Source organism: Panthera uncia (assembly GCF_023721935.1).
Source record: "Panthera uncia isolate 11264 chromosome A1 unlocalized genomic scaffold, Puncia_PCG_1.0 HiC_scaffold_17, whole genome shotgun sequence".
Lineage (NCBI taxonomy): Eukaryota > Metazoa > Chordata > Mammalia > Carnivora > Felidae > Panthera > Panthera uncia.
This window is the reverse complement of record NW_026057577.1, coordinates 112,170,573-112,198,390: the sequence shown is the minus strand read 5'-3', so window position 1 is coordinate 112,198,390 and position 27,818 is coordinate 112,170,573. Positions and strand designations below refer to the sequence as shown.

The window sequence follows — 27,818 nt, the reverse complement described above, 5'->3', positions numbered from 1 at the left end:
TTAGAAATGAAATATTTTGGCCTGCAAAGTGTTCTTGGTCTTTGGTGACCTGGTGACTTTGCCCTTGGTGTCACATGTAAATAGATCATTTGCAAAGTGACTTCATAATGCGCTCTCAGGTTCTCAGAAGGGGGTAGAACTCTCAGTTCAAAAAGAGAATTGAGCCTTTGAGGATTTGCTAGGAAGTTCTTGACAGAGGGAACGCCACTAGATGAATCACGTTGTTCCTTTTGGGAGAAGATGAAAACTTTCTTTGTGGCTATTTTGGCTACCAGTTATTTCTCATGTAAGGATTTGTCAAAGAACTTTGGGGAGGGAGTAAACATCTGATCTTCCAAGGAAAGTAACAAGCCAATAATAACTGTTTTCTAGATGTATGGATTTTTGAAACTTGAAATTTCTCTCAGAGATGAATTTATTACCTCAGCTAGAATGAGTATCAGTGGTGAATCCATTTTTCAATATTCCAAAAACTCTGCCATAGACAGGCTCAGACTTGAGATAGCTTAAAGAATGATTTATGAGAGGTGTAATCACTATTGGACAAATAATTTGGTCTGTTGAGTTGATAGTCAATTTCATTTCTCTTCTCTTCGTAATGCTTTCCCACTATACTCCCACACACTGGCATTGAGTGTGTTTGTGTGTGTGTGCATGTGTGTGTGTGCGTGCGTGTGCATATTCAAATACCTTCTACACAAAGCAGTATCAGTTTCTAACATGGCTTACTATTAGAGCACAGCCTGATGTTATCAAATCTCAAGAGAGGGCTTAGCTCTTCAAATTAACTCCAGCAAAATTGGAAAGGAAACTCATGAGGCGAAATTAAATCTGCCAGCGGAGATTTGATCTGGTGAAGTAGAAGGGTAGGCAAGGAGGACACTCAGCTATAGCAGCTGAAAGAAGTCAAGGCTGTTAAGTAGAATATAAAGTATGAAGGTTATAGGAACCATTTGGGTAAGCAGTTGTTGACACAGAGATCCCAAACACAGCAAGAGCCTTCCTTATAAGCACATTGAGTTTAAAAAGAAGATATTTAAGACAGGCAATAGTCAAAAAAGAATGCAGGTATCTAAGATTACTGTCAGCAGGTAGCCAGTCTATCAAGAACTAGGCTTTCTCTAAAATGGGTCTACACAATGTCTGAGCAGCCCAACTGTGGATGATATGCTGAGTCCCAGAGGATGAATCTCTCCTGACTAAAGCCAACATTAAACCTAGGAATGGGTTATGGTTGAATTCTCAGGTGGGACAGTAAGTGTGCTTGCAGAGTGCTTTGGGAACCAGGCACGGCTAGGCAAATCTTACTTGAAGGAGCCACATATTTTTCTATGACTTTCATGGTTATTAATTTAGATGGGATTCCTTAACGGGTTAATTAACTGTTCACATCTAAATACTATATTTTTTACTTGATCCTTTTTCCTAAACATTTTTGTTTCAGATATTTTTGGTAACGGGCCACACAAGGTAAGTTTTCTACTTCCTACATGAGAATGATTTTTACAGTCTTAGGCTTCTAGTATTTCTATTAGGTTGAACCATATTAAACCACATGAAATTGCTAATATTTGATCATTTCTGATATATGTGATGGCAATGCATATAGTTCAATCTACCCAACTCTGTCAAAAGAGATCCTAGGGTAAACCAGGACTCATCCCTGTCTTTACTGCACCTCTATTTCCTTATATACCACCAGCAATTAAATCTCCTAATTTCTGGGGTTTTTCCCTCCTTCTAAATTCATTGCTGTTGCTTGCATTTAAGTTCTCCTCACTTCTTGCCTATATTATTACAGTGGCCACCTAATTGTCTTTCTGTACTGAGTCTGATCCAGGAGTTGGCAAAAGATGGCCACTTTATTTTGAGAAAAAGAGTTTTACTGGAACGCAGCCATGCTCATTAGTTTATGCATTGGCTCTGGCTGCTTTTAGGCTACGTGAGTTGAGTAGTTGCAACAGAGACCATATGGCTTAAAAATTATAAAATACTTGCTACCTAGCTCTTCATAGGAAAAGTTTGTCAATCCCTATACTAATCTTTCCCACACTGTTAAATATGGGCCTTCTAAAATACAAACCTGATTGAGACATCTCTCTCCTTAGAACGGTGACTTCTAGTACTGATGGGAGATAAACCTTTTTGCATGACTTAGAATACCTTCTTTAATGCAGCATTTCTCCCTGAAAGGAGAATTCCCTTTTCTCACCTTAGGTTCTAGGTGACTTAAATTATTTTGGGCTCCAAGCTATTCCAATTTTGTCTTTGTGTATATAATTCTAATTAAATTATCCTTCTTTTCATACTCATATTCAATTTTAGAAATCATTTTCATCTCTTAAGAGTACACCAAAGAAAAACTTTTTTTGGTAAAGCCTCCCCAAACAAATCATGTAGCCTTACTCATTAAAAAAGGAGATGACAGACATAAACAGTATTTCTCAAAAAGTGACTTGAGTACCCTCTAATAATATTAGTGATCATTTTAGCTAATTTAACAGTGAATATTTTGGTTGTAATCATTATAACTGTTCTTTGATGTGTGTTAGAAAAAAATATAATTACAACTTCAAATCCAAGATATCCTGGATATTAACGTTTAGGACATTTCTAGGGTGAGTAGTCAAGTTTAAAAAGGAAACCCATTCAGTAAAAAATACTTTTAAAGAAAAAATGGCACAGGAATTTGGAAGGAATCATGACCCAAGGGACTGAAGTTGGCAAACATTGCTGTAGGCAATGAGAGCCACTGAAGTTTTGTAGATATGGTAGCACCTTGATCTACGGATATCTAAATATTATGTGATCTGAGTCAATGGAGTAGGAAATTGTGGCAGCCCATTCCTTTATCTGCTCATTACATGGTGCTTATGAACTTTCCAGGCCCCCCTGTAGACAATTTACTCTGTCACTCAACTTCCTCTGGATCCAGCTTATTCCAACTCTGGGACTATGAAGGTAGAAAAATAAAATGGGGAGATATTGAAGAAATCTTGTCTCACTATTCCAGCCTCCTAATCCCCAGAGGACTGGTCTATAGTGAATACCAGAGTAGGACCATGCAGGGTATTCCAATCTAAGAACCACAGTTAAAGGGGGTTTTGATGAACTAACATGATTCCAGAAGCGCTTCAACAGTGGTTGTAGTCATTTTTTTGTCACTTCCCAGAATGTTCTCTCTCCCTTCTACCAGATACATATTACACAGCCAAAGGTCAGGGCTATATGGCCTCAGCTGCCTTTTAAGTGGAAACCCCAAAGGCTCCAGCTGCTGAATTTAAAATAAGGAAGTTCTGATGTTTAAAGTGTGAAAGAAGACATATTTTATCATTATCTCCTGTCTGCACAAAATAAAACTCCCAAGCACTTATATTAGAAGCCATTAAGAGATCATTACAGGACAGAGTTTGACCTGTGGAGTTTTGTTTTAGGACATTCCATGCGGTTACTATCAAAAGAAGACCATACAACAAAAATCTATATGCTCCATAAGAGTCAGCCCACTATGCGCTTCTAATAATGTTACGTATTCTAATTCCTGCGTGTACTGCTTCGCTAACATGTAAGTGAAAACACCAAACCCAAAACAGAAACCTGTTTTGAGAACTTAACATGTAGCTGACCGGTAATATATGGAAATTTTGAATCACTATACTTTACACCTGAAACTAACTCTGTATGTTAACTACACTGGAATTAAAATTAAAAGAAAAAAAAAAAGCAACCCTTCTACACATTTTGGAATGTGTGTGCGAAACCCTCAAGATGTGATTCTGGAAACTAAAAGTGTCCTTGGAGTTTCACTCCAGCTGGCTGAACCTCAGGGGGATGGGGGTAACAGGTACTGAGCAACTGAGATTCTGAGTCCTACCTCCAACTCCAGCAGAGAAGTCCCCCTCTCCCTGTTCTGAACATTAGGTTTCAGAGTGAGATTATATGTGAAAAAAGTTTCTGTTCCTAAAATGTTTGAAAATCAAAGCTGTGAGAAAAATCACCCTTTTCAAGATAAGACTATGGCAATAAGTCTCAGTACTCAGTCAGAAGACCTTGGGTTGAGTCCTGCCCCTGCAGGGCTAAGTGATCCTGGGAAGTCTTGTAACCCCTCCATAACTCAAGTTCTCAGCTACAAATCTGAGATAATATTTCCTGCTTTAATTGCTAAATACGCTGTGACAACACTGACGCTTCTTTCCTGATACTTTCAAACATACGAAGCTCTCTGCTGCTTCAGGACCTTTGGGCAAAAACCATCCTCTCCTGCAAGAAGAGTGCATGCTTTTCACAGGACTGGTTGTGTCTCATTGTTTCGGCTTCAGTCTAAATATTTCTCCATTACAGATACCTCCCCTGGCCATCCTGTCTAAAGTAGATTTACTTCTGGTATTTTTCATGTTAGTATGCTTCTGTTTCCTTCATAATTCTTACCAGATATTTTATTTTTATGTTTCTGTTCCTTTGGTTTTGGCCTATCAACAAACATGAGCTCCATGAAGTCAGAGGGCAATACGACCTAGGACAGGTAACTTAACCTAAGCAATTACCCGAGAAGTTGACGGTGAGAACTGAAAAAGCTAAGGCCTAAAAGGAGCTTAGCATAATGCTTGTCATACATCACCAGTGTCCTTGTTGTGTTGCTTCCAACTAGATGACTTACCAACCTGGTTTGCCTGAGACTGAGGGTTTTCCTGGGGGGTGAGACTTTGGGTGCCAAAAGAGAACGGTCTCAGACAAATCAAAATAACCAGTCACCTCACCATCAGCAGGCTTTCCTATCTAGCCCCTTAGTTCTCCATCCATATTTACCAACTTTTTCTTTCCCTCAGAAATATAACCTGTACGATCGTCATCCTCAACTAGTGCAACAGTACCTCCCAGACAACCTCAAAACCGCATCAAATAGACTTCCTCTGTAGTGGTCGCGATAAGCTCATGGCCCATGCTGAGATCCCTTAGAAGAAAACGAAATTGTACAGACTACCCCTTCTCCCAAATTTATTAGTAGCTCTCCACTTCCATCCTTCCTTCAAACTTACTGTTTACCCTCTTCCCTAGGATCCCAAGGTTTCGGGGAAGTGAAAAATAACTTCTTTATTGCTAAGAATTTATTTTCAGGATTTTAATTTAAAAACAGAGTGAATCATAAATTCATAAATGCACTGTTTTAAAGTGTACAATCCAGTGGTCGTTAGCATATTTGCACCACTATCTAATTTCAGAATAAATTTCATCGAAAGTCTGTCTCCCTTCCACCATCCCGCCAGTACCTGGCAATCACTGGTCTACTTTCGTCTTGTTGGGTTTGCTTATTCTGAACAATTAGTATGAATGCGATCATACAATACGTGGCTTTTTGTTTCTGGCTTCTGTCATTCAGCATAAGGTTATCAAAGTGCATCCATGTTGTAGAATATACCACTTCTTCATGTCTTTTTATGGTGAAGTAATAGTCTATTGTATGGCTATACCACACCGTTTTTATTGGGCATTGGGTTGTTTACATTTTGGGCTATTGTGAATAATGTTGCTCTGAACATTCATGTACAGGGTTTTGTGTGGACATATGTTTTCATTTCTCTTAGACGTATATCTAGGAGCGGAATTTCTGGGTCATATACTAACTCTATGTTTAACAGTTTGATGCATTGCCTAACTGTTTTCCAAAGCAGCTGCGACAGTTTACAATCCCACAAGCCATGCATGAGGCCTCAATTTCTCCACATTCTCACCAACCCTTGTTATTCTTCATCTTTTTTATGATAACCATCCTAATGGGTGTGAAGTGGTGTCTTGTGGCTGTGATTTGCATTTCTCTAGCGACAAATGATGTTTAATATCATCTCATGGACTAATTAACCATTTGCTCAATGCCTATTCAAATCCTTTCCTCACCTCTCAATAATATTATTCACCTTTTTATGGTTGAGTTGTAAGAGTTCTTCATATATTCTGGATACACGTTCCTTATCAGATATTTATTTGCAGTATTTTCTCCCATTCTGTGGGTTGTCTTTTCACTCTATTAATGATGTCCTCTGAAGCACAAAATATTTTCATTTGATGATGTTTAATTTATTGTTGCTATGCTTTCATTGTCATATCTAAGAAACCAGTGCTTTAACCCAAGGTCCCAGAGATTTACTCCTCTGTTTTCTTGTAAGAGGCTTATACTTATTTTTTATATACTTATGTCTTTGACCCATTTTGAGTTAATTTTTGTACATGGTATGAGGTAGGATATCTAACTTCATTGTTTCATACATAGATATCCAATTGTCCCAGCACTATTCGTTGAAGACTGTTCTTTCCCCACTAAATTGTCTTAGCACCCTTGTTGAAATCAATTGATCACAAATATAAGGGTTTATTTCTGGACTCTAAATTCTATTCCAGGTTTGTATACCTATCCATATATTGATACGATACTGTCTTGACTACTGAAGTTTGCCATCAGCTTTGAAACTAGGAAGGATATATTCTTCAACTTTGTTCTATTACTAATCGTCTTGGCTATTCTGGGCCCTATCCTTAGAAAGTTATAAAGGTGTTCTCAAAGAATAATGTACGGATCAGTTTAGCGTAATAGTTTTAAGAGTAACATGAGGGGCGCCTGGGTGGCTCAGTTGGTTGGGCGGCCGACTTCAGTTCAGGTCATGATCTCGTGGTCCGTGAGTTCGAGCCCCGCGTCGGGCTCTGTGCTGACAGCTCAGAGTCTGGAGCCTGTTTCAGATTCTGTGTCTCCCTCTCTCTGACCCTCCCCTGTTCATGCTCTGTCTCTCTCTGTCTCAAAAACAAATAAACGTTAAAAAAAAATTAAAAAAAAAAAAAAAGAGTAACATGCTAGGGAAAAATTAGATATTCTAATAATTGATGATTGGCTTCAATAATCTGTAGTACATCTGTAGTCAATATTTCTTAGGAAACAAGTCACGGAAGCAGTTGTGTCATTGTTTATAGGAGTTCTACAAATATCAATGCTCCAATGCCCTTTGACTTTGCTGGAAAGAAATTTAGTATTTTCTAAGGTTTTCATTTTCTAAGTAGTTCTTAGACAAGTACAAAGACATTAGTAGCCCTGGAAGGAAATATATTTTTCTCAGATAAAATCTGCTCCTTTTCCTATTGTGGTACCACCACTTAAATACCCTTGTCCATATTCATCTTCCTGGTGTTTGGTATGCCTATGTCCTACTGCTAATCTTCTTTTTGTCTCAGGCCAGTGGGAAATCCATTCAGCTTGCCCTCCCTGGTCATTTCAGAGTTCACATGTAAGAATTATCTGAGTCCCCAGCTGTCACATTTATCTCCTTTAGCCTGAAGTTTCTTACTTCTCAGATTTTCATTCCAAATGTGGGGCCAGGACACATTCATGATAAGCTGAGGGCACCGAGCACAACTTTATGTTATCTGCATGTGTGCCTCCCTCTCTCCTTCGGGTTCTAGTTCAGGTTCTGCCAGTATGTTGTTTCCGCATCCTGGGGAAGTCAGAAGGTTGATCTGCTTAAGCACACTGAAGACTTTTGGCTCAACATTTTGTTTAAAGGCTCATCCTTTTTAAGCCATGTATGATAAAAAGAAAGTTTACTAGATATTACGTATTTGGTTTTCTAAAAATAAGCATGACATAACGTTGAGCTAAAAAAAGGAAAATCTAAGGATATAAAATGATACATACTTTTGAAGGATATAAAATGATCAGACTTTTGAAAAATATATTTATTACGTATACAGGAAAATATAAAATATATGAAAGAATACATGATGGGGATCTTTTGAATACTTATAAATAAACCTAATGTAACTTTTGTGCCTATTATATGCCAGGCACTGTGCATGCTACTACATAGTAATTATCTCATTCAATATTCAAAACGATCCTATGAAGGAGGTATTGGTGTTAACTACCATTTTGTAGATGATAAAACTGAGGTTGAGGGTAATTTAGGGATGCATCAAGAAGTCATAGCTCACTAGGGGAGAAACCAAGAGACAAGTATACCAATCTGACATCCAGAACCTTCAAGCTAAACTTCGCATTATCTTTAAAAAAAATTTTTTTTAATGTTTATTTATTTTTGAGAGACACAGAGAGAGACAGACAGACAGACAGAACATGAACAGGGGAGGAGCACAGAGATAGGGAGACACAGAATCAGGAGCAGGCTCCAGGCTGTCAGCAAAGAGCCTGATGCAGGGCTCGGACTCCTGCAAGATCATGACCTGAGCCGAAGTCAGACGCTTAACCGACTGAGCCATCCAGGTGCCCCTAAACTTCTCATTATCTTATCTCATGATTAGAATCTCTATTTGGGTAGAGTTTTAGGATTTTTCAGAACAATTTCTCATATTTATCCATTTGTCTCATGAATATTTAGTAGGCATCTAGTAAGTTTAAGATACTGTGCTAGGTGCAGAAATAGAATATAAAGCCTGCCACAGCTTAGAAAGTACTTTCCCAAACAGGGCACCTATGAGACCCAAACCAAAACTGTGTGGTAGGAAGGGATGCGATTGATTATTCCCTTTTTTGGCATATAAAAAGAAAAGACTCCAAAGTTAATTGTTGCCTAATGTGAATTAGTAAGTATTTGCAAAAGATTAATGTTTTTATTATTTCCCAGTAGCTCCTCTGTAGCTATTAATTTTTTTTTAAAAAATGGTCCGCTTTTTCATGAAAAATACAATAGCAAAAGCCTACTGACTATAATTTAGCACAAAATGTCGTCATTGGCTTGCTGTCGTTTCTTACTGTATTTCTGCTGAAGACGACAAATATCTTCTGTTTTCCACATTGCTGTATTAATCTTGCTCTTGACCACTATGTCCTTTGCCCCCAACAATAAAAATCCTTTCTGCTTGCAGTTCATAGAGAACGTTCACAGTGAGCCTCAAAGAGTTTTCTCAGTAGGTACCCATAATCATGGCAGATTATGGTAATTCTGGTTCAGAAAAGTGAAAAAAGTTCCTCAGGGTACCTCAGGGAATCATTTTTGTCCCTCCCTATACTTCTTAATATACAGGTTCACTCAATTGCTAAAAGCTCTAATAATTTTTCCCCATGATTTCAAAGTAGAGGAGTCACCAGGGTGAAGGAAGCGTGAGGGTAGAGCATACCTTTATAGCTGTGTGCTGTTTAAATCAGGGGTTTACAAATCAAGGCCTCCCTTCCCTTAAAATCCTTACTAAAATACAGCTAGATTAGAAGAGAAGGTTATATTGAATACAAATAGTCTCTAAATGTTTATATCAATTTCTCTTAGAGCTTTGAAACACACTTTGAAAATTCAATACAGTGGAAAATGCAGAACGACTAAAAAATCTCAGAATAAGACCTGATTTTCCTTCATTCTTCAGGACTGAACCCATTTGAATTAAACGTCGTCCTTCTTTCAAAAAGTGGAATTCATTACATCACTTTATTTTTAAAAAAATCAATAAATCTTATGCTATGGAAAGCCCCTCTTTAACTCAAGATATATTTAATGAGATGTGCCAGAATTGTGCTTGTTTCTAGAAATACAGAGCTGAGTTGAAAGTGACCCCTGACTTTGAGCCACTCACAGTCTGTTATGCTAATTGGACAATTCATTCATTTATTCAATAAATATTATTTAAGTACTTATGAGAGTGAGAGATTTGGTTAAATTCTGGGACCTCAGTGGTAATTAAAACAGGTCCGTGTCTTCGTGCAGTTTACAGTCCAGCAAGGGAGCAAGAAAATGAATGATTATTTAAAAATATGACAATGTAGGGGTGGAGCCAAGATGGGGGAACAGCATGAAAGTTTTTTGTGTGTCTCGCGCCCACGAAATACAGCCAGAGCAACACTAAACCATCCTGCACACCTAGAAAACTGATTGGAGGATTAACACAACAATCTGCACAACCGAAACCACAGAATTCAGCAGGTACGCGGCACAGAGAGGTGAACTTGGGGAGCGAGAAGCTGCGGGAAGGGAGCCGCTTTTGCGGGCGGAGAGAGGACAGAGACGGGGGGTGGGGGGGAGAATATGAGAAAAGCACCCCTCCCCAAAAGAAGCTGGAGAGAAAGTGGAAAATTGGAAACAGCCCCAGGGACTAAACTAAAAAGGGAGAAAGGAGAAAGGAGAGGGTTAAACTCCATTGAGACTGTAAACAAGGGGAGCGCAAAGGCTGCAACTCTGCAGCTACATACCTGGCGGTGCTCTGGTGGGAAAGGTGAACCCCCAGGAACAGAGTGGGGTCCAGGAGGTTCTTGGACCACACGGGAAAAAGCGGTTCCACTGCTGGAAGGACATTTGGTAGAGACTGTTGAAGCCACCTGGTCCCAGCAGACCCCAGAGAAGGGCCACATTCGCTGGTGCTGGTACAGGGTCGTTAAGGGTGAAGCCTGGTGCCAGATGTGTGTTGTGATTTTTCCATAATCCCTGAAATGCTGCTGCTACACTGTCTCGTGAACTTTTTCTGGGCCAGGCAGGCACCTGGCCGCAGTCTCGGGGCACCGGCAGCAGCAGGGTCCAGCAAGCGTTCCTGGGTGCAGCTAACATTCAGCCATTGCTCATTCGGCCATCGCTCGGTGAGACCCGCTCGCAGAGGGGCGGAAGGGGTCAAAGCCGCAGTCCTTCGGAAGTTAGGGGCCAGGGAAAACACCCGCATCTGAGACAAAACTCAGGAGACAGGTACTGCCTGGGGCTTGGTCATGGACAGTGAAAAAGCGGGGAGTGGATGAAAGCTGAAGACAGAGGATGGGTGCGTGATTGCTGATGGGAAGAAGAGTTCCGATAGTAGAGGCAGGCCATTTTCACTGCTCCCGCACACGCGCATACACACCTAGGAGCATCACAACGTTCCAGCCCAGTAGGCTAGCAGCGCCATCTAGTGGTGAAAGGAGCCATTACACTAAGCCCGGCCGAACTGGGCCAACCTTGCCCTTCAAGAACAAGTATCACTGTCTGCTTAGTTTATGGACTATAAAGTGCTTCATAGTCTGACATCTAGGGGAAAACGAAGTAATTTCAGTCCTATTTCAATCTGTTAGCAGGTCCATTTATTCAATTTTCTTTCTTTCTTTCTTTCTTTTTTTCACTTCTTTTCCTTGAATACAGAAAGAGAAAAAATTCATTTTTTTTCAATTTTTATTAAAAATATTTTTAATTGTTTTTCTATATTTTTTACTTTTATGTAAATTTTTTCAAATTCTATTTTACTTCCATCATTTGTAGTCTACTTCAGTGTATTCACTTTTCCAAATTTTCAAACGATTTGTTTTTTGTTTCATCTCTTTTTCTTGAATACAGAAAGAGAAAATATTCATTTTTATTTTTAATTTTTATTAAAAATATTTTTCTTAAAATTTTTTCCACTATACTCTTTATTTTTGTGTAATTTTTTTCAAATTCTATTTTACTCCCATCATTTCATTTTAGTTTACTTCAGTGTATTCATTTTTTCAAATTCTCAAATGATTTCCTTCCCCCCCCCCCCAACTTTTTTCTCTAATCTATCAAACCACTTTCAACACCCAGACCAAAACACATCTAGGACCTAGTATCATTTATTCGATTTGTGTGTGTGTGTGTTTAATTTTTTAATTTTAATACTTTTTAATTTTAATTTTTCTACCTCGTTAATTCCTTTTATCCCATCAAAATGACGAAACAAAGGAATTCACCCCAGAAGAAAGAGCACGAAGAAACGACAGCCAGGGATTTAACCAACACGGATACAAGCAAGATGTCTGAACCAGAATTTAGAATCACAATAATAATAATACTAGCTGGTGTCAAAAATAGATTAGAATCCCTTTCTGTGGAGATAAAAGAAGTAAAAACTAGTCAGGATGAAATAAAAAATGCTATAACTGAGTTGCAATCATGGATGGATGCCACAGCAGCAAGGACGGATGAGGCAGAACAGAGAATCAGTGATATAGAGGACAAACTTATGAAGAATAATGAAGCAGAAAAAAAGAGGGAAATCAAGGTAAAACAGCACAATTTAAGAATTAGAGAAATCAGTGACTTGTTAAAAAGGAACAACATCAGAATCATAGAGGTCCCAGAAGAGGAAGAGAGACAAATAGGGGTAGAAGGGTTATGTGAGCAAATCATAGCAGAAAACTTTCCTAACATGAGGAAAGACACAGACATCAAAATCCAGGAAGCACAGAGGACCCCCATTAGATTCAACAAAAACCAATCATCAACAAGGCATATCATAGTCAAATTCACAAAATACTCAGGCAAGGAGAGAATCATGAAAGCAGCAAGGGAAGAAAAGTCCCTAACCTACAAGGGAAGACAGATCAGGTTTGCAGCAGACCTATCCCCAGAAACTTGGCAGGCCAGAAAGGAGTGGCAGGATATATTCAATGTGTTGAATCAGAAAAATATGCTCCTCCCCCGTTCATGCTCTGTCTCTCTCTGTCCCAAAAATAAAAAAAAAAAAAAAAAAAAAAAAAAAAAGTTGAAAAAAAAAAAAAAAAAAGAAAAATATGCAGCCAAGAATTCTTTATCCCCCAAGGCTGTCATTCAAAATAGAAGGAGAGAGAAAAAGTTTCCCAGACAAAAAAAAATTAAAGGCGTTTGTGACCACTAAAACCAGCCCTGCAATAAATTTTAAGGGGGACTCTCTGAGGGGAGAAAAGATGAAAAAAAATTTATATACATTTATATACATATATATGTATGTAAATAAATAAATACCAAAACCCAACAAACATTAGAAAGGACCAGAGAACACCACCAGAAACTCCAACTCTACAAGCATGATAATGGCAATAAATTCATACCTTTTAGTTCTCACTCTAAATGTCAATGGACTCAATGCTCCAATCAAGAGACAGAGGGTAACAGAATGGATAAGAAAACAAGATCCATCTATATGCTGTTTACAAGAGACCCACTTTAGACCTAATGACACTTTCAGATTGAAAATAAGGGGATGGAGAACCATCTATCATGTTAATGGTCAACAAAAGAACGCCAGAGTAGCCATACTTATATCAGACAATCTAGACTTTAAAATAAAGACTGTATCAAGAGATGCAGAGGGCATTATATCATAATCAAGGGATCTATCCACAAGAAGACCTAACAATTGTAAACATTTATGCGCCAAATGTGAAAGCACCCAAATATATATATCAATTAATCACAAACATAAAGAAACTCATTGATAGTAATACCATAATAGTAGGAGACTTCAACACCCCACTCACAGCAATGGACAGATCATCTAATCAAAAAATCAACAAGGAAACAATGGCTTTGAATGAACTGAACCAGATGGACTTAACAGATATATTCAGAAAATTTCATCCTAAAGCAGCAGAATATACATTCTTCTCCAGTGCACATGGAACATTCTCCAGAATAGACCATATACTGGGACACAAATCAGCCCTAAGTAAGTACAAAAAAATCGAGATCATACTGTGCATATTTTCAGACCACAACGCTATGAAACTCAAAATCAACCACAAGAAAAAATTTGGAAAGGTAACAAATACTTGGAGACTGAAGAACATCCTACTAAAGAACGAATGGGCTAACCAAGAAGTTATAGAGGAAATTAAAAAGTATATGGAAGCCAATGAAAATGATAACACCACAACCCAAAACCTCTGGGACGCAGCAAGGCAGTCATAAGAGGAAAGTATATAGCAATCCAGGCCTTCCTAAAGAAGAAAGAAAGGACTCAGATACACAACCTAACCTTACGCCTTACGGAGCTGGAAAAAAAAACAGCAAATAAAACCCAAAACCAACAGAAAAGACAGAAACTAATAAAGATTAGAGCATAAATTAATGCTATCAAAACAAAAAACAAAAAAACAAAACAAAACAAAACCCAAAACAGAACAGATCAATGAAACCAGAAGCTGGTTCTTTGAAAGAATTAACAAAATTGATAAACCACTAGCCAGTTGGATCAAAAAGAAAAAGGAAACAACCCAAATAAATAAAATCAAGAATGAAAGAGGAGAGATCACAACCAACACAGCAGAAATAAAAACAATAATAAGAGAATATTATGAGCAATTATATGCCAATAAAATGGGCAATCTGGAAGAAATGGACAAATTCCTAGAAACATATACACTACCAAAACTGAAACAGGAAGAAATAGAAAATTTGAACCGACCCATAACCAGTAAGGAAATTGAATAGGTAATCAAAAATCTGCCAAAAAACAAGAGTCCAAAGCCAGATGGCTTTCCAGGAGAATTCTACCAAACATTTAAGGAAGAGTTAACACCTATTCTCTTGAAGCTGTTCCAAAAAATAGAAATGAAAGGAAAACTTCCAGACTCTTTCTATGAAGCCAGCATTACCTTGATTCCAAAACCAGACAGAAACCCCACTAAAAAGGAGAACTCCAGACCAATTTCCCTGATAAACATGGATGCAAAAATCCTCAACAAGATATTAGCCAACCAGCTCCAACAATACATTAAAAAAATTATTCACCACGACCAAGTGGGATTTATACCTGGGATGCAGGGCTGGTTCATTATCCACAAAACAATTAACGTGATTTATCACATCAATAAAAGAAAGGACAAGAACCATAAGATCCCCTCAATAGGTGCAGAGAAAGCATTTGACAAAATACAGCATCCTTTCTTGATAAAAACCCTCAAGAAAGTAGGGATAGAAGGAGCATATCTTGAGATCATACAAGCCATATATGAATCACCCAACGCTAATATCATCCTCAATGGGGAAAAACTGAGAGCTTTCCCCCTAAGGTCAGGAACAACACAGGATGTCCACTCTCACCACTGTTATTCAACATAGTATTGGAAGTCTTAGCCTCAGCCATCAGACAACACAAAAAATAAAATGCATCCAAATCGGCCATCCAAATCGGAGGTGAAACTTTCACTCTTCGCAGATGACATAATACTCTATATGGAAAACCCAGAAGATTCCACCAAAAAACTGCTAGAATTGATTCATGAATTCAGCAAAGTTGCAGGATATAAAATCAACACACAGAAATCAGTTGCATTCCTATACACCAACAATGAAGCGACAGAAAGAGAAATCATGGAATCAATCCCATTTACAGTTGCACCAAAACCCATAAAATACCTAGGAATAAATCTAACCAAAGAGGTGAAAAATCTATACACTGAAAACTATAGAAAGCTTATGAAAGAAATTGAAGAAGACACAAAAAGATGGAAAAAGATTCCATGCTCCTGGATAGGAAGAACAAATATTGTTAAAATGTCGACACTACCCAAAGCAATCTACATATTCAACGCAACCCCTATCAAAATAACACCAGCATTCTTCACAGAGCTAGAACAAATAATCCTAAAATTTGTATGGAACCAGAAAAGACCCTGAGTAGCCAAAGTGATCTTGAAAAAGAAAACCAAAGCTGGAGGCATCATGATCCTGGACTTCAAGCTATACTACAAAGCTGTAATCATCAAGACAGTATGGTGCTGGCACAAGAACAGACACTCAGATCAATGGAACACAATAGAGAACCCAGAAATGGACCCACAAATGTATGGCCAACTAATCTTTGACAAAGCAGGAAAGAACATCCAAATGAATAAAGACAGTCTCTTCAGCAAGTGGTGCTGGGAAAACTGGACAGTGACATGCAGAAGAATGAACCTGGACCACTTTCTTATATGATACACAAAGATAAACTCAAAATGGATGGAAGACCTCAATGTAAGACAGGAAGCCATCAAAATCCTCGAGGAGAAAGCAGGCAAAAACCTCTTTGATCTTGGCTGCAGCAACTTCTTACTCAACACGTCTCTGGAAGCAAGGGAAACAACAGCAAAAATGAACTACTGGGACCTCATCAAAATAAAAAGCTTCTGCACAGCAAAGGAAACAATCAGCAAAACTAAAAGGCAACTGACAGAATGGGAGAAGATATTTGCAAATGACATATCAGATAAAGGGTTAGTATCCAAAAATCTATGAAGAACTTATCAAACTCAACACCCAAAAAACAAACAATCCAGTGAAGAAATGGGCAAAAGACATGAATAGACACTTCTCTGAAGAAGACATCCAGATGGCCAATCGACACATGAAAAAATGCTCAACTTCACTCATCATCAGGGAAATACAAATCATAACCACAATGAGATACCACCTTACACCTGTCAGAATGGCTAACATTAACAACTCAGGCAACAACAGATGTTGGCGAGGATGCGGAGAAAGAGGATCTCTTTTGCATTGTTGGTGCCAATGCAAGCTGGTGCAGCCACTCTGGAAAACAGTATGGAGGTTTCTCAAAAAACTAAAAATAGAACTACCCTACGACCCAGCAATTGCACTACTAGGCATCTATCCATGGGATACAGGTGTGCTCTTTTGAAGGGACACATGCACCCCCATGTTTATAGCAGCACTATCCACAATAACCAAAGTATAGAAAGAGCCCAAATGTCCATCGATGGATGAATGGATAAAGAAGATGTGGTATATGTATACAATGGAGTATTACTTGGCAATCAAAAAGAATGAAATCTTGCCATTTGCAACTATGTGGATGGAACTGGAGGGTATGATGCTAAGTGAAATTAGTCAGAGAAAGACCAAAATCATATGACTTCACTCATGTGAGGACTTTAAGAGACAAAACAGATGAACATAAAGGGAAGGGAAACAAAAATAATATAAAAACAGGGAGGGGGATAAAACATAAGAGACTCATAAATATGGAGAACAAACAGCATTACTAGAGGGGTGTGGGGGGGGGATGGGCTAAATGAATAAGGGGTACTAAGGAATCTACTCCTGAAATCATTGTTGCACTATATGCTAACTAATTTGGATGTAAATTTTGAAAAATAAAAAATAAAAAATAAAATTAAAAAAAGAAAAAAAAAATATGACAATGTGAGGAAAAGTACAAGCCCGTGACTTCTAGGAGCCAACCTGGGCATTCCTGCAGGTTATTTAGACTCCTACTCACCACTGGGCCTCGATGTTATTTAACATCAGCAATTTCACAGAATGTTAACACCTGGCACAGCCACTCTGTAACCATGATGAATCAAGACAAAGGCAGTACCACTCCATGATCACATCTGAACACAGGCAAAACGTGAACATTATGCAAACTACAGAATACCAGACGTCCTCTACCTGGACTAGTATAAGTGACTGCTGCCTCTCTACCAAGTACAACTTTAGCCTTTGTCTATTCTTCCCTCTTTCAAAATAAGACTTTTAAAGACACCAAAGTGCAGAATGACTCCACTCCTGAGGGCATCCAATTTAGAGGAAAGCCAGTTTTCCTTAAAATTTCCCCAAATTAATTTAAAATCCTAAATCCTATAATAAATCCTTTCTAATATCCTTTTATCGAGCTTCTCTGTGGCTTCCCATGTGGATTTTCATTCTTGACAACAAATCTTACTATTTTTTTTATTGAGAATTGTTTTAATATGAAATTTATTGGAAAATTGGTTTCCATACAACACCCAGTGCTCATCCCAACAGGTGCCCTCCTCAATGCCCATCACCCACTTTCCCCTCCCTCCCATCCCCCATCAACCCTCAGTTTGTTCTCAGTTTTTAAGAGTCTCTTATGGTTTGCCTCCTTCCCCCTCTGTAACTTTTTTCCCCCTTCCCCTCCCCCATGGTCGTCTGTTAAGTTTCTCAGGATCCACATATGAGTGAAAACATATGGTATCTATCTTTCTCTGCCTGACTTATTTCACTTAGCATAATACCCTCCAGTTCCATCCACATTGCTACAAATGGCCAGATTTCATTTTTTCTCATTGCCAAGTAGTATTCCATTGTATATGTAAACCACATCTTCTGTATCCATTTGTCAGTTGATGGACATTTAGGCTCTTTCCATAATTTGGCTATTGTTGAAAGTGATGCTATAAACATTGGGGTACAAGTGCCCCTATGCATCAGCACTCCTGTATCCCTTGGGTAAATTCCTAGCTGTGTGATTGCTGGGTCATAGGGTAGGTCTATTAATTTTTTGAGGAACCTCCACACTGTTTTCCAGAGTGGCTGCACCAGTTTGCATTCCCACCAAGAGTAAAAGAGGGTTCCCGTTTCTCCACATCCTCGCCAGCATCTATAGTCTCCTGATTTGTTCATTTTAGCCACTCTGACTGGCACAAGGTGATATCTCAGTGTGGTTTTGATTTGTATTTCCCTGATGAGGAGTGACGTTGAGCATCTTTTCATGTGGGAAACAAATCTTAAACCCAACTTGTTCAACTCAAGTGTTCCTGGTGGTCTTTGGCCTGAGGGCATTGATAAATGCAAAACTTGAAAGTAGCAAAATATTACTCCTTATTGCTCAAAACATTCTCTTCTCACTTCTCCTTCAAGGCATGGGGAGGAGCATGAAGAATATGAAAATAGGTGATATTTGAACTCTTAAGGATAGGGAATATTTTATTCATTTATTTTTGTTCACTCCTTGACTCATATGATACCTTGTTCCAAAAATAATTTAAGGTGGCTGATAATTGTTCAGTGGATTCAGAGGTAGAGAGTGGAAGACATCTTTCTGAGAATAGTCATATGAAGACAACACTGACCAAAGAGACACCAAAACACAATGGAGTACTCTAAGGTGAGATGACGGTACCCCAAATGACACTGCTGTTTAACAGAATACTCCTGACCCCACAGCTCAGGCTCTCCCTACCTTTTCCTCAACCCAGAATGACATGTGAATCACCAGCTGCCAGGCTCTACTTGACTCCCTACCACCATAAGCATCTTCTTACCTTTTCTGGAGACTCTTCATTTCCACCCCCATTGTCAATCACTATCCCTTACTGATGGCAAGCTCAGTCTGATCTCAGGATCTAAAAACAAAACAAAACAAAACAAAACACCTCATTTCCTCCCCCCCCCCCCCTTGGTCTTAAGGAATTTAAGAAACTCTAGTTCATTTGTCAGGTAAATCCAAGTCAAGTCTCTCTTGGTGAAACCTAATGATTTTTAAGTAGAACAGTACTATTCTCAAAACAGGCATTTAAAATATATGTGTGGGCAACTTTTGTTTGTCACAAAGACTGGAGTGGTACTACTAGCATTTACTGGGCTAAGACTTTGTAATGCACTAGAGAGTCCCGCATGGTGAAGAACTGACCCATCCGAAATGCCACTAGTGCTCCTATTGAGAAACATCTCACCCATAGATGGAAAGCATCATATCCGGCCTTGCCTCTCTCCACGCCCACACCAGTAATCGGTAATCAATGACCGTACACTCCGCTGAGCTTGATGTGGCCTCAAAATCTTTCTCAACATAACAATCCGGGCATGCCTTGCCAATCAAATTTGGCATGGAAGCCAAAGCCTATGTTCCTTGTTAAGACTAAGGGAACTTCATGGCTCTTGACATGAAATCTTTACCTGGTACCTTAGTCCTATCCCATTCCCTATGCCTGTAGCCACGCCTTGGTCATCTGACTGCTCTCCCAGTCCTTCTAAGACAAGGATTCTGTCAGAGAGGTAAGCTCTGTGGTTGGGACCTTGCGCCATCCCACGTCCCTCTGACTAGATGGCCAGCCTGCTAGCATTACCTCTCTTAAAAAAAAAAAAAAAAAAAAAGGCTTGCTCCTAGTGCAGTGAGTGAGCTACACCCTCTAGTGGGGAAACCACATGTAATATATCCACCTTTGGAAGAATAACACCCAAAAGAAAATCCAACTCAAATGACTGATGTAAAAAAAAAAAAAAAAGAAAAAGAAAAAAAAAAGGTGTGTGTTGAGGGGAATTTCTATGGCTCCCGCACCTGAAAAGTCCAGAGGAATCTCTGGATCAGGCATTGCTAGATCAGAGTCTCAGAAAAAGTTGCCAGAAACATTAAAAAAAAAGTTGCCAGAAATTTTTCTCTCCATTTTTTTTTTGACCCATCTGTGCTTTCCTTGATGTTGTCTTCATTCTCAGATAAACACTGACCACCACCCCAACCTCAACTCAAGGCAGTTCTAGAGTTACAGTTTCAGTAGCAGAGTTTTCCTTCCCTAAAACTTCTAATAAAAGACTTAAGTCTTGTTTGACTCGTTGAAATAAGATTCGTGACTCAGTCTACAAGCTGTGGCTACAAGCAAGCTTAATTCTATAATTCGGAATGGACCGAATTATAAGGCATGGAAGGAGCCAGGGGTGACGCAGCCCCACTATATGGACGAGAAGGTGATAAAGAATTGTGCCCCAAAGTTGGGAATATTGAGGTACTATCGCCAGGATAAATGAATGAGAGTCAAGCAAAAACAACAGATGCGTTGACACTATCCTTTCTGGATGCCATCTTTCCCGAGTCTGAGGTTGTCCTCAGTCCTGTCCAAAACTCAGTGCACTTTTTTTTTTTTTTTTTTTTTTGCCTTTACTACAATTAACTATTTAGCATTTTTGTATCACAGTAACACTTTACCATCTTGGTAGAAAGCAAGGAAATGTCACCTAGAGATCTAAGCCTTCTGGAAAACATGCTTTCATACTCATACAAAATGATTTGACTTCCCATTCCACAAACCATGGGAGGTCTGGTAAGAGGACCCTAGGACCTTTATGTTCTTCCTACTTGCTCTGTATCCCTAATTTTGCAGAGTTCTCCATCAGTCCCCCATTTTGCCTTCTGATACTGACGTCTCACCCCCTACCACTTTGGTGCAAGTTAGACCCTCCCCACCTTCCTTCATTCCACAAGCACTTTCAAGGCGATTTGGGGTAACAAATGTTTTGTGAAGGTTTAAGATAGTAAAGGAGGACAATGGCTAGCAATCAGAAAATTTATCAGGATTCTTTTGGTTAAGAGTGATAAAACTCCAGCTGCAACTTAGCTTAGGCTAAATAAGAAATGTGTGGGCTCATGCAATTAGGAGGATTCAGGGTGGGTCTTTTTAAAAATATTTTCTTTATTTTGAGAGACAGAGTGAGCAGGGGAGGGGCAAAGGGAGAGAGGGAGAGAATCTTTTTTATTATTTTATTTTATTTTATTTTATTTTTTATTTTTGAGAGAGAGAGAAGCAGAGAGAGGGAGACACAGAATCTAAAGCAGGCTCCAGGCTCTAAGCTCTCATTACAGAGCCCGACACGGGGCTTGAACCCATGAGCCATGAGATCATGACCTGAGCTGAAGTCAGTCACTTAACAGACTGAGACACCCAGGAGCCCCGAGACAGAGAGACAGAGAGATAGAGAGAGACAGAGACAGAGAGAGAGAGAACCTTAAGCAAGCTCCATGCCCAGCGCAGAGCCCGACATGGGGCTGAATCCCACAAACTATGAGGTCATGACCTGAACTAAAATCAAGATCTGATGCTTAAATGACTGAGCCACCCAGGCGCCCCCACCCCTCCCCAGGGTAGTCTTAATTCATGGATAGCCACAGACTTAAACAATACCAAGAATCCATCCATGCCCTCTGCTAGCCTTTAATTACACGCTGGTTTCATCATCTCCCACAGACTCTATCTACGTGAGGAGATAGTGGCTGCTACCTCCCCTGTCATGTGTCCTTACAGTCAAAAGGAAAAGGGTTGGGGGTGGGAAGCAAGGAATGCTGGGACCCAGTCCTATCAATATGCAATTACAATCCCCAGATATGAGAAATCAATTTTTTTTATGTGATTAAGTGTCTGATAATCCCCAAAAGATGAAATGTGAACATAAAAATGAAGATAAAATTATATCTATATTACTATTTTGTGTTAAAAGTCTATAAATAATTGGCATTTAAACTATTTGTCATATTTTAAGAAAATCTAGCATATTAAAGAATGTGATGGATGAACCTTATTCCAATTTGAAGTTTTTAATTGAGTATTGATTTGAACTTAGAATTTTAAGTTGAAAGAATAAGAATTTATTAAGACTGCAAATATTATTAGCATTCTGAGAAGTTGTCATTTGTCATATTTACGATGTTTATATAAATTTTTTTATTAATTTATATATTAACATATACTATATATAAATATATAACTATATATATTTACGTTTTTGTAAGTTGTTATTTGCCATATTTATATGTTTAATTGGATAGAATTATAACATTTATTTGGAAAGGTTTTGTTTGCCAAGCAATTGAAGCACTCAAAAGGAAGAATTGAGTATATTAGATTTATCCGTGCATTCATGAATTCCTTCATTCAACAAAACTTACCGTGTGCCCACCCTCCATGTGTTTATTTTTTATTTTTAATTTTTTACGTTTATTGATTTATTTTTGAGAGAGAGAGGAAAAAAGAGAAAGAGAAAGGAAGGGAAAGAGAGAATCCTAAGCAGGCTCCACGTGGTCAGTTGAGCTGAAATCAAGAGCCAGCTGCTTAACCGACTGAGCCACCCAGGCACCCCCTGATGTGTTTATTTTTGAGAAACGGATTCACCTCTATGCTTATTTGTCGGTCTTCCCTTACCATACGGAAGGGTGAAACACACCCACTTGTCATCACAATTGTTTCCTTGCTCCTCGTCCAATGCCTGGCCCCAGAGCAAGCACTCAGGAAATACATACTGAATGAATGAATGAACTATGTCAGGACCAAAATGCAATCAGCTTTTCAAAACTACAACTGTTCTCTCCCTGTTACCTTTTGAATCGAAGGACCATTGACTTCTGTCCCAGTATTGGGTTCACCTAGATGGGCCCAGCTCACTGGCATTTTCCATTTCTTTCCTTGTAATCCTGAGTGACATTCACCTGCTGCCTGTAGGGAGGTAACTTGTTCATTCAGCTAAGATGAGGGGGAGAATCACAGGACAGGCAAGGGGAAACAGTGAGTCCTGTGTGCAGCTGGGACATACTATCTGTGAAGGGAAACGAGAATGAAATGGTAGACTACAACCAACGTCTACTGGGCCTTGGATGTCTGATTAACAAGTCACATATGCATACTCAAATTCAATCACAAAGAAGCCATTGACATAATCCACAGGATACTTTAGGAAGATCAATCAGATTGCCACTTGGAGAAAAAATTATGACTGTACAATTTAGTAATTAGGGATATGGGTTTTGAAGTCAGCTCAAATTTCACAATGATTCTTTGCAATTTACTAGCTGTGTGACCTTTAGCAAAATACTTAACTTCTCTGAACCGGAGTTGTGTTACTTATAAAATGGAGTAAGTGATACGTAGGCCCCAGAGTTCATTGGATTAAATGTGATGAGGTACTTAAATGATTGGTAGAGTGACATTATGATTAAAAGAATCCAAAACCTAAACCAAAACAAACACAATAAAAGTAAGACTTTGCAGGGGAGAGGCTAGAGCCAGAATGATCAGAGACACAATTAAGAAGTAGTGACACAGAAGCCCATAGGGGGTGCAAATGAGGTGTCTGCAGTCATTTCCAGTGTAGCTGCAAAATGCTTAGACTCACTCAGTGCCTGCTGTGCTGCTGGGCATCGTGGCATTCTCCTGAACTGTTCTTTGTACATGATGTCTCCCAGCCTGCCTAGGAGCAGAGACTGTTTCCTGGTCCTCTCTGCAGCCCTGATGTCTTATTCCCAGGTCCCATGCAGTCTTTAGTAAATGTTGGCTGATCGTAAATAGTTTTTGACGTTTCACTTTTCTGAAGAGGAATTTCTTTACTCTCATATCTAGAGATCAGGCTAAAAGATCTGCACTAGATGTAGTGACAGGGAAAACACAATACGAGTCATTGTAAGAAGAAGGCTTGTTGAGTTTCCCAAGTTTTGACCTTAATCTTTACACTTTCCTGTGACATAACTCTGATCTGGTGCAGTTTGGCCCAAATTAAAAATAAAAAGCAAAGGCTTTATTGCTTAATGCTTAACTCAGAGCTTATGCTTACAAAAGCTTCCCATGCAGGTTTTTCCTTCTCCCTCTTTTCCTTCCTTCCTTCCTTCTCATTCTTTCTTTCGTGGTTTGTTTTGTTTTGTTCTGATTTGGTTTGGTTTTGCCTAATCTACCACCTTGTGTTTGGTTTTGAAATTGCAATTCTCTATGCACATACCTATGTGAAACATCCTTTCATAGGCTTTCCTTATTAACTTGGGAAAGCGTAGAATGCTTTGAAAGTGAACTTCAGAAATATTACATGCTAAGGTTCAGCACTTGCAACTTCAACTATACCTGAGAAGGAAAAGAGGCCTCTGGACAATCAAATAATACCAGGTAAGTTTTGTGGAGTTTTTGCTGCATGCCAGGTACTGTTCTAAGTGGATTACAAATGTTACCTCACAAAAACACAAACGAGGGCAAAGATACGCAGAAACGGAACCCTCGTGCACTGCTGGTGAGAATGTAAAATGGTGCGGCCACTCTGGAAAAACTAAAAATAAAACTGCCATATGATCTAGAAGAGATACTTGCTTACTTACGTTTACTGAAGCATTATTCACAATAGCCGGGAGGGAGAAACAACCCAAATGCCCATCAATGGATGAATGGACAAACAAAATGCGGTATATACATACTATGGAATGTTATTCAACCTTAAAAAAGAAATTCTGATACATACCACATCATGGATGAACCTTGAAGACATTATGCTAAGTGAAAGTAACCAGACACAAAAGGACAAATATTACATGATTCCACTTATATTAGGTATCTAGAGACAAGAAGTGGAATGGTGGGCTGGGGGGGGGGGGCAGCGCAGGAAGTTGTTTAGTGGGTATAGAGCTTCAATTTGGGAAGATGAGAGAAGTTCTGGAGGTGGATGATAGTAAGAGTTGCACAAAAATGTGAATATATTCTTTTTTTCTTAAGTTTATTTTTATTTATTTATTTATTTATTTTAATGTTTATTTTTGAGACTGAGAGAGACAGAGCACGAATGGGGGAGGGGCAGAGAGAGAGGGAGACACAGAATCGGAAGCAGGCTCCAGGCTCCGAGCCATCAGCCCAGAGCCCTACGCAGGGCTCGAACTCATGGACCGTGAGATCATGACCTGAGCTGAAGTCGGACGCTTAACCGACTGAGCCACCCAGGCGCCCCAAAGTTTATTTATTTTTGAGAGTGAGGGAGCAATTGGGGTAGGGGTAGAGAGACAGGGGAGAGAGAGAATCCCAAGCAGGCTCTGCACCATCAGTGCAGAGCCCAAGGTAGGGCTTGAACTCATGAAACTGTGAGATCATGACCTGAGCCGAAGCCAAAAGTCGGACACTTAACCAACTGAGCCAACAGGCACTGCAAAAACGTAAATATTCTTAATGCCACTGGACTCTACACTTAAAAGTGGTTAAAATGGTAAATTTTATGTTGCATGTATTTTTACACAATTAAAAAAACAAAAACATGTAGGGGCAGCTGGGTGGCCCAGTCAGTTAAGCATCTGACTCTTGATATCAGCTCAGGTCTTGATCTTGTGGTCGTGAGATCAAGCCCCACGTCAGTTCCATGCTCAGTGTGGAGCCTGCTTGGGATTCTCTCTCTCTTCCTCTCTCTCTGCCCCTCCCCTGCTCATGCATGTGTGCATTCTCTCTCTCTTTCTCTCAAACTAAATAAATAAACATTAAAAAAAACATGTAAAGAATCATTCATGTGTAGACTCAAAAACCTGTACTGCTGGGTCTACCAGCCTTCCTTTCTGATACTTGTGCTAATAAAATCTACATATGTTCCCCTCCCCAAATTAAAAATAAACAAATGAGGTGGTGTGGTAAATTAAAGATGGCCACAAATTCTTTTCCACTCCTTCAATTAAGAGGTAGAGTCTCGGGGCGCCTGGGTGGCTGTCGGTTAAGCGTCCGACTTCAGCTTAGGTCACGATCTCGCGGTCCCTGAGTTCGAGCCCCGCGTCGGGCTCTGGGCTGATGGCTCAGAGCCTGGAGCCTGCTTCCGATTCTGTGTCTCCCTCTCTCTCTGTGCCTCCCCCGTTCATGCTCTGTCTCTCTCTGTCTCAAAAATAAATAAACGTTAAAAAAATAAAAATAAAAAAAAAAGAAGAGGTAGAGTCTTATTTTTCTTCCCTTGAATTTAGGCTGGCTTAGTGTCTTCTTGACCAATAGACTGTGACAGAAGTCTGGGATCCAAGGCTAGATCTGGGATCTAGCTGCTTAGAACAGCTCACCCTCTGCATTTTCTGTCTCTGAGAGCTCCCTATCAGGGCTCAATGGCTTTGTTGTGAGAAACCCAAACTAGAAAAAGAGACCATGTGCAGGCCCTCTGATGCAGAGCTCTAGGCAAGTCCCTACATGGCTTCTGGCCTGAATTGCCAATAACGTGACATTCATTTGAGCCTGAAGCTAACTGCAATTTCAGTTAACGTCTGACTGCAAGAGTGTAAGACGCCCCAAGCTAGAACTGTCCAACCAAGCCCAGTCAATCCACAGAATCATGACAGATCATAACAAGTTGTGTTAAACCACTAAATTCTGCAGTGGTTTGTTATGTAGGTACTATAACGATGTCCATTTCTACTGGAGAAACCTGAAGCTGAGAGCTGAAACACTGGCTCAGAGTCTCTGTGCCAGTAAGCAGAGGAACTCACACTTGAACGAGATCTTTCTAAACTTCTAAAATTGTAAAGCCTGCATTCTGACCAGCACTGAATACACAGCTTCTCAGTTGAAACAGTTGTAAAAAATGATATGCTTCTCAAAAAATCCTGTTTAAATTCGTAGCTGAGCTCTACCACATTACTCAACTCCAAGGGTAATGTGGATGACTCCGATGTGCACGGTACCCTCCTGCCGTTGTGTTACACAGGCTCCATAGCCATGAGAAGTGGCCCTGAACAAACCCTGTTCCCTCTCCCCAACCAGGGCTTGTCCTCTTAAGTGTTAAACCTTCTAACAAATGCTAGGCCCTTGTCTAAGGGCCTAAGAAGTTTCAAGGGAGAAGAGAGGTTGGTGCTAGAACCTACAAGACTATGAGAAGTAGAGGCATTTGGAAATTTAATTAAAAAAGAAAAACCTTTCAGTGGTTTAGGGCCATTGAGTGTAGGGCAGATTTCCCTGTAGAGGTCAGAGCACCTCTGAAAATGCCACTGTAGGAGAGCAGGGCACACTAGCTCAGGACTCTAATAAAAACCCGTATCACTAAGGAACAGAAAAATCTTGGAGCTGAAGGGATGCATATGTTCTACCTTCACATGTTAAAACTTAAACTAGTTTAAAAAAAAAATTTTTTTTTAATGTTTATTCATTTTTGGAAGACAGAGAGAGACAGAGCATGAGCGGGGAAGGGGCAGAGAGAGAGGGAGACACAGAATCAGAAGCAGGCTCCGGGCTCTGAGCGGTCAGCACACAGCCTGACGCGGGGCTCGAAACTCACGAACTGCGAGATCATGACCTGAGCGGAAGTCGGTCGCTCAACCTACTGAGCCACCCAGGCGCCCCACTAAACTAGTTTTGATGTCTAATTATACACAGCAGGCACTCATAGCACTCAGAAAACATCTCTATTCAGCATTTATGTAGTCATGCTTTTGTCTCCTTTCTAAATTTGAAGTAGGAAACAATCTTATTTGTATTTCTAGTCCCACCATGGTACTTTTTGCCACAGGAAGAATGCTAACCAAACGAAGGAGTATATTCAAATAATCCCATTTGCACTGAAGTAAACCTTATTGGATCCCTTGTATCTATGCCGGGCTCAGTGCTAGGCACTTCCATATAGGATTCCTATGTTTTTCTAGACAATCCAGAACACCGAAAAGGCCACGGTTTGTGTTAGTGTTTCAGTTCAAATACGAAAGAAACTGACGGAAGCAACGACTTTCACTTACAGGAAGAATGCAATACGAAAGCCGGGATTAAGATGAACAGTGTACAAATAGAACGAGGTTTTGTTTTTTTCTTCCCAGAGCCCTAAATCAGGACACACGGTTTTAACACATGGAATGGCACCCAGCAAGAACTGTGTCTGCCAAGACAAGCTGAA

The 27,818-nt window shown here is 39.6% G+C and overlaps 1 protein-coding gene across 1 annotated transcript; it reads left to right on the top strand.

The window, feature by feature from the left end:
• Positions 1 to 157: 157 nt before the first annotated feature.
• On the top strand, positions 158 to 9,746 carry LOC125934583 (ovomucoid-like). The gene is made up of 4 exons (XM_049648068.1): positions 158 to 286; positions 1,445 to 1,470; positions 3,435 to 3,565; positions 9,261 to 9,746. The coding sequence occupies exons 1-4, from the start codon at positions 241 to 243 to the stop codon at positions 9,334 to 9,336; spliced, it is 279 nt and encodes a 92-aa protein (XP_049504025.1). The 5' UTR covers positions 158 to 240; the 3' UTR covers positions 9,337 to 9,746.
• Positions 9,747 to 27,818: the final 18,072 nt, after the last annotated feature.

Coding starts and splice junctions, on each gene's coding strand:
- LOC125934583 (XM_049648068.1), top strand. CDS start 241: ATGAAAACTTTCTTTGTGGCTATTTTGGCTACCAGTTATTTCTCAT. Junction 287..1,444: donor GGCTACCAGTTATTTCTCAT/GTAAGGATTTGT, acceptor TTTTTGTTTCAG/ATATTTTTGGTAACGGGCCA. Junction 3,566..9,260: donor GTGTACTGCTTCGCTAACAT/GTAAGTGAAAAC, acceptor AATTTCTCTTAG/AGCTTTGAAACACACTTTGA.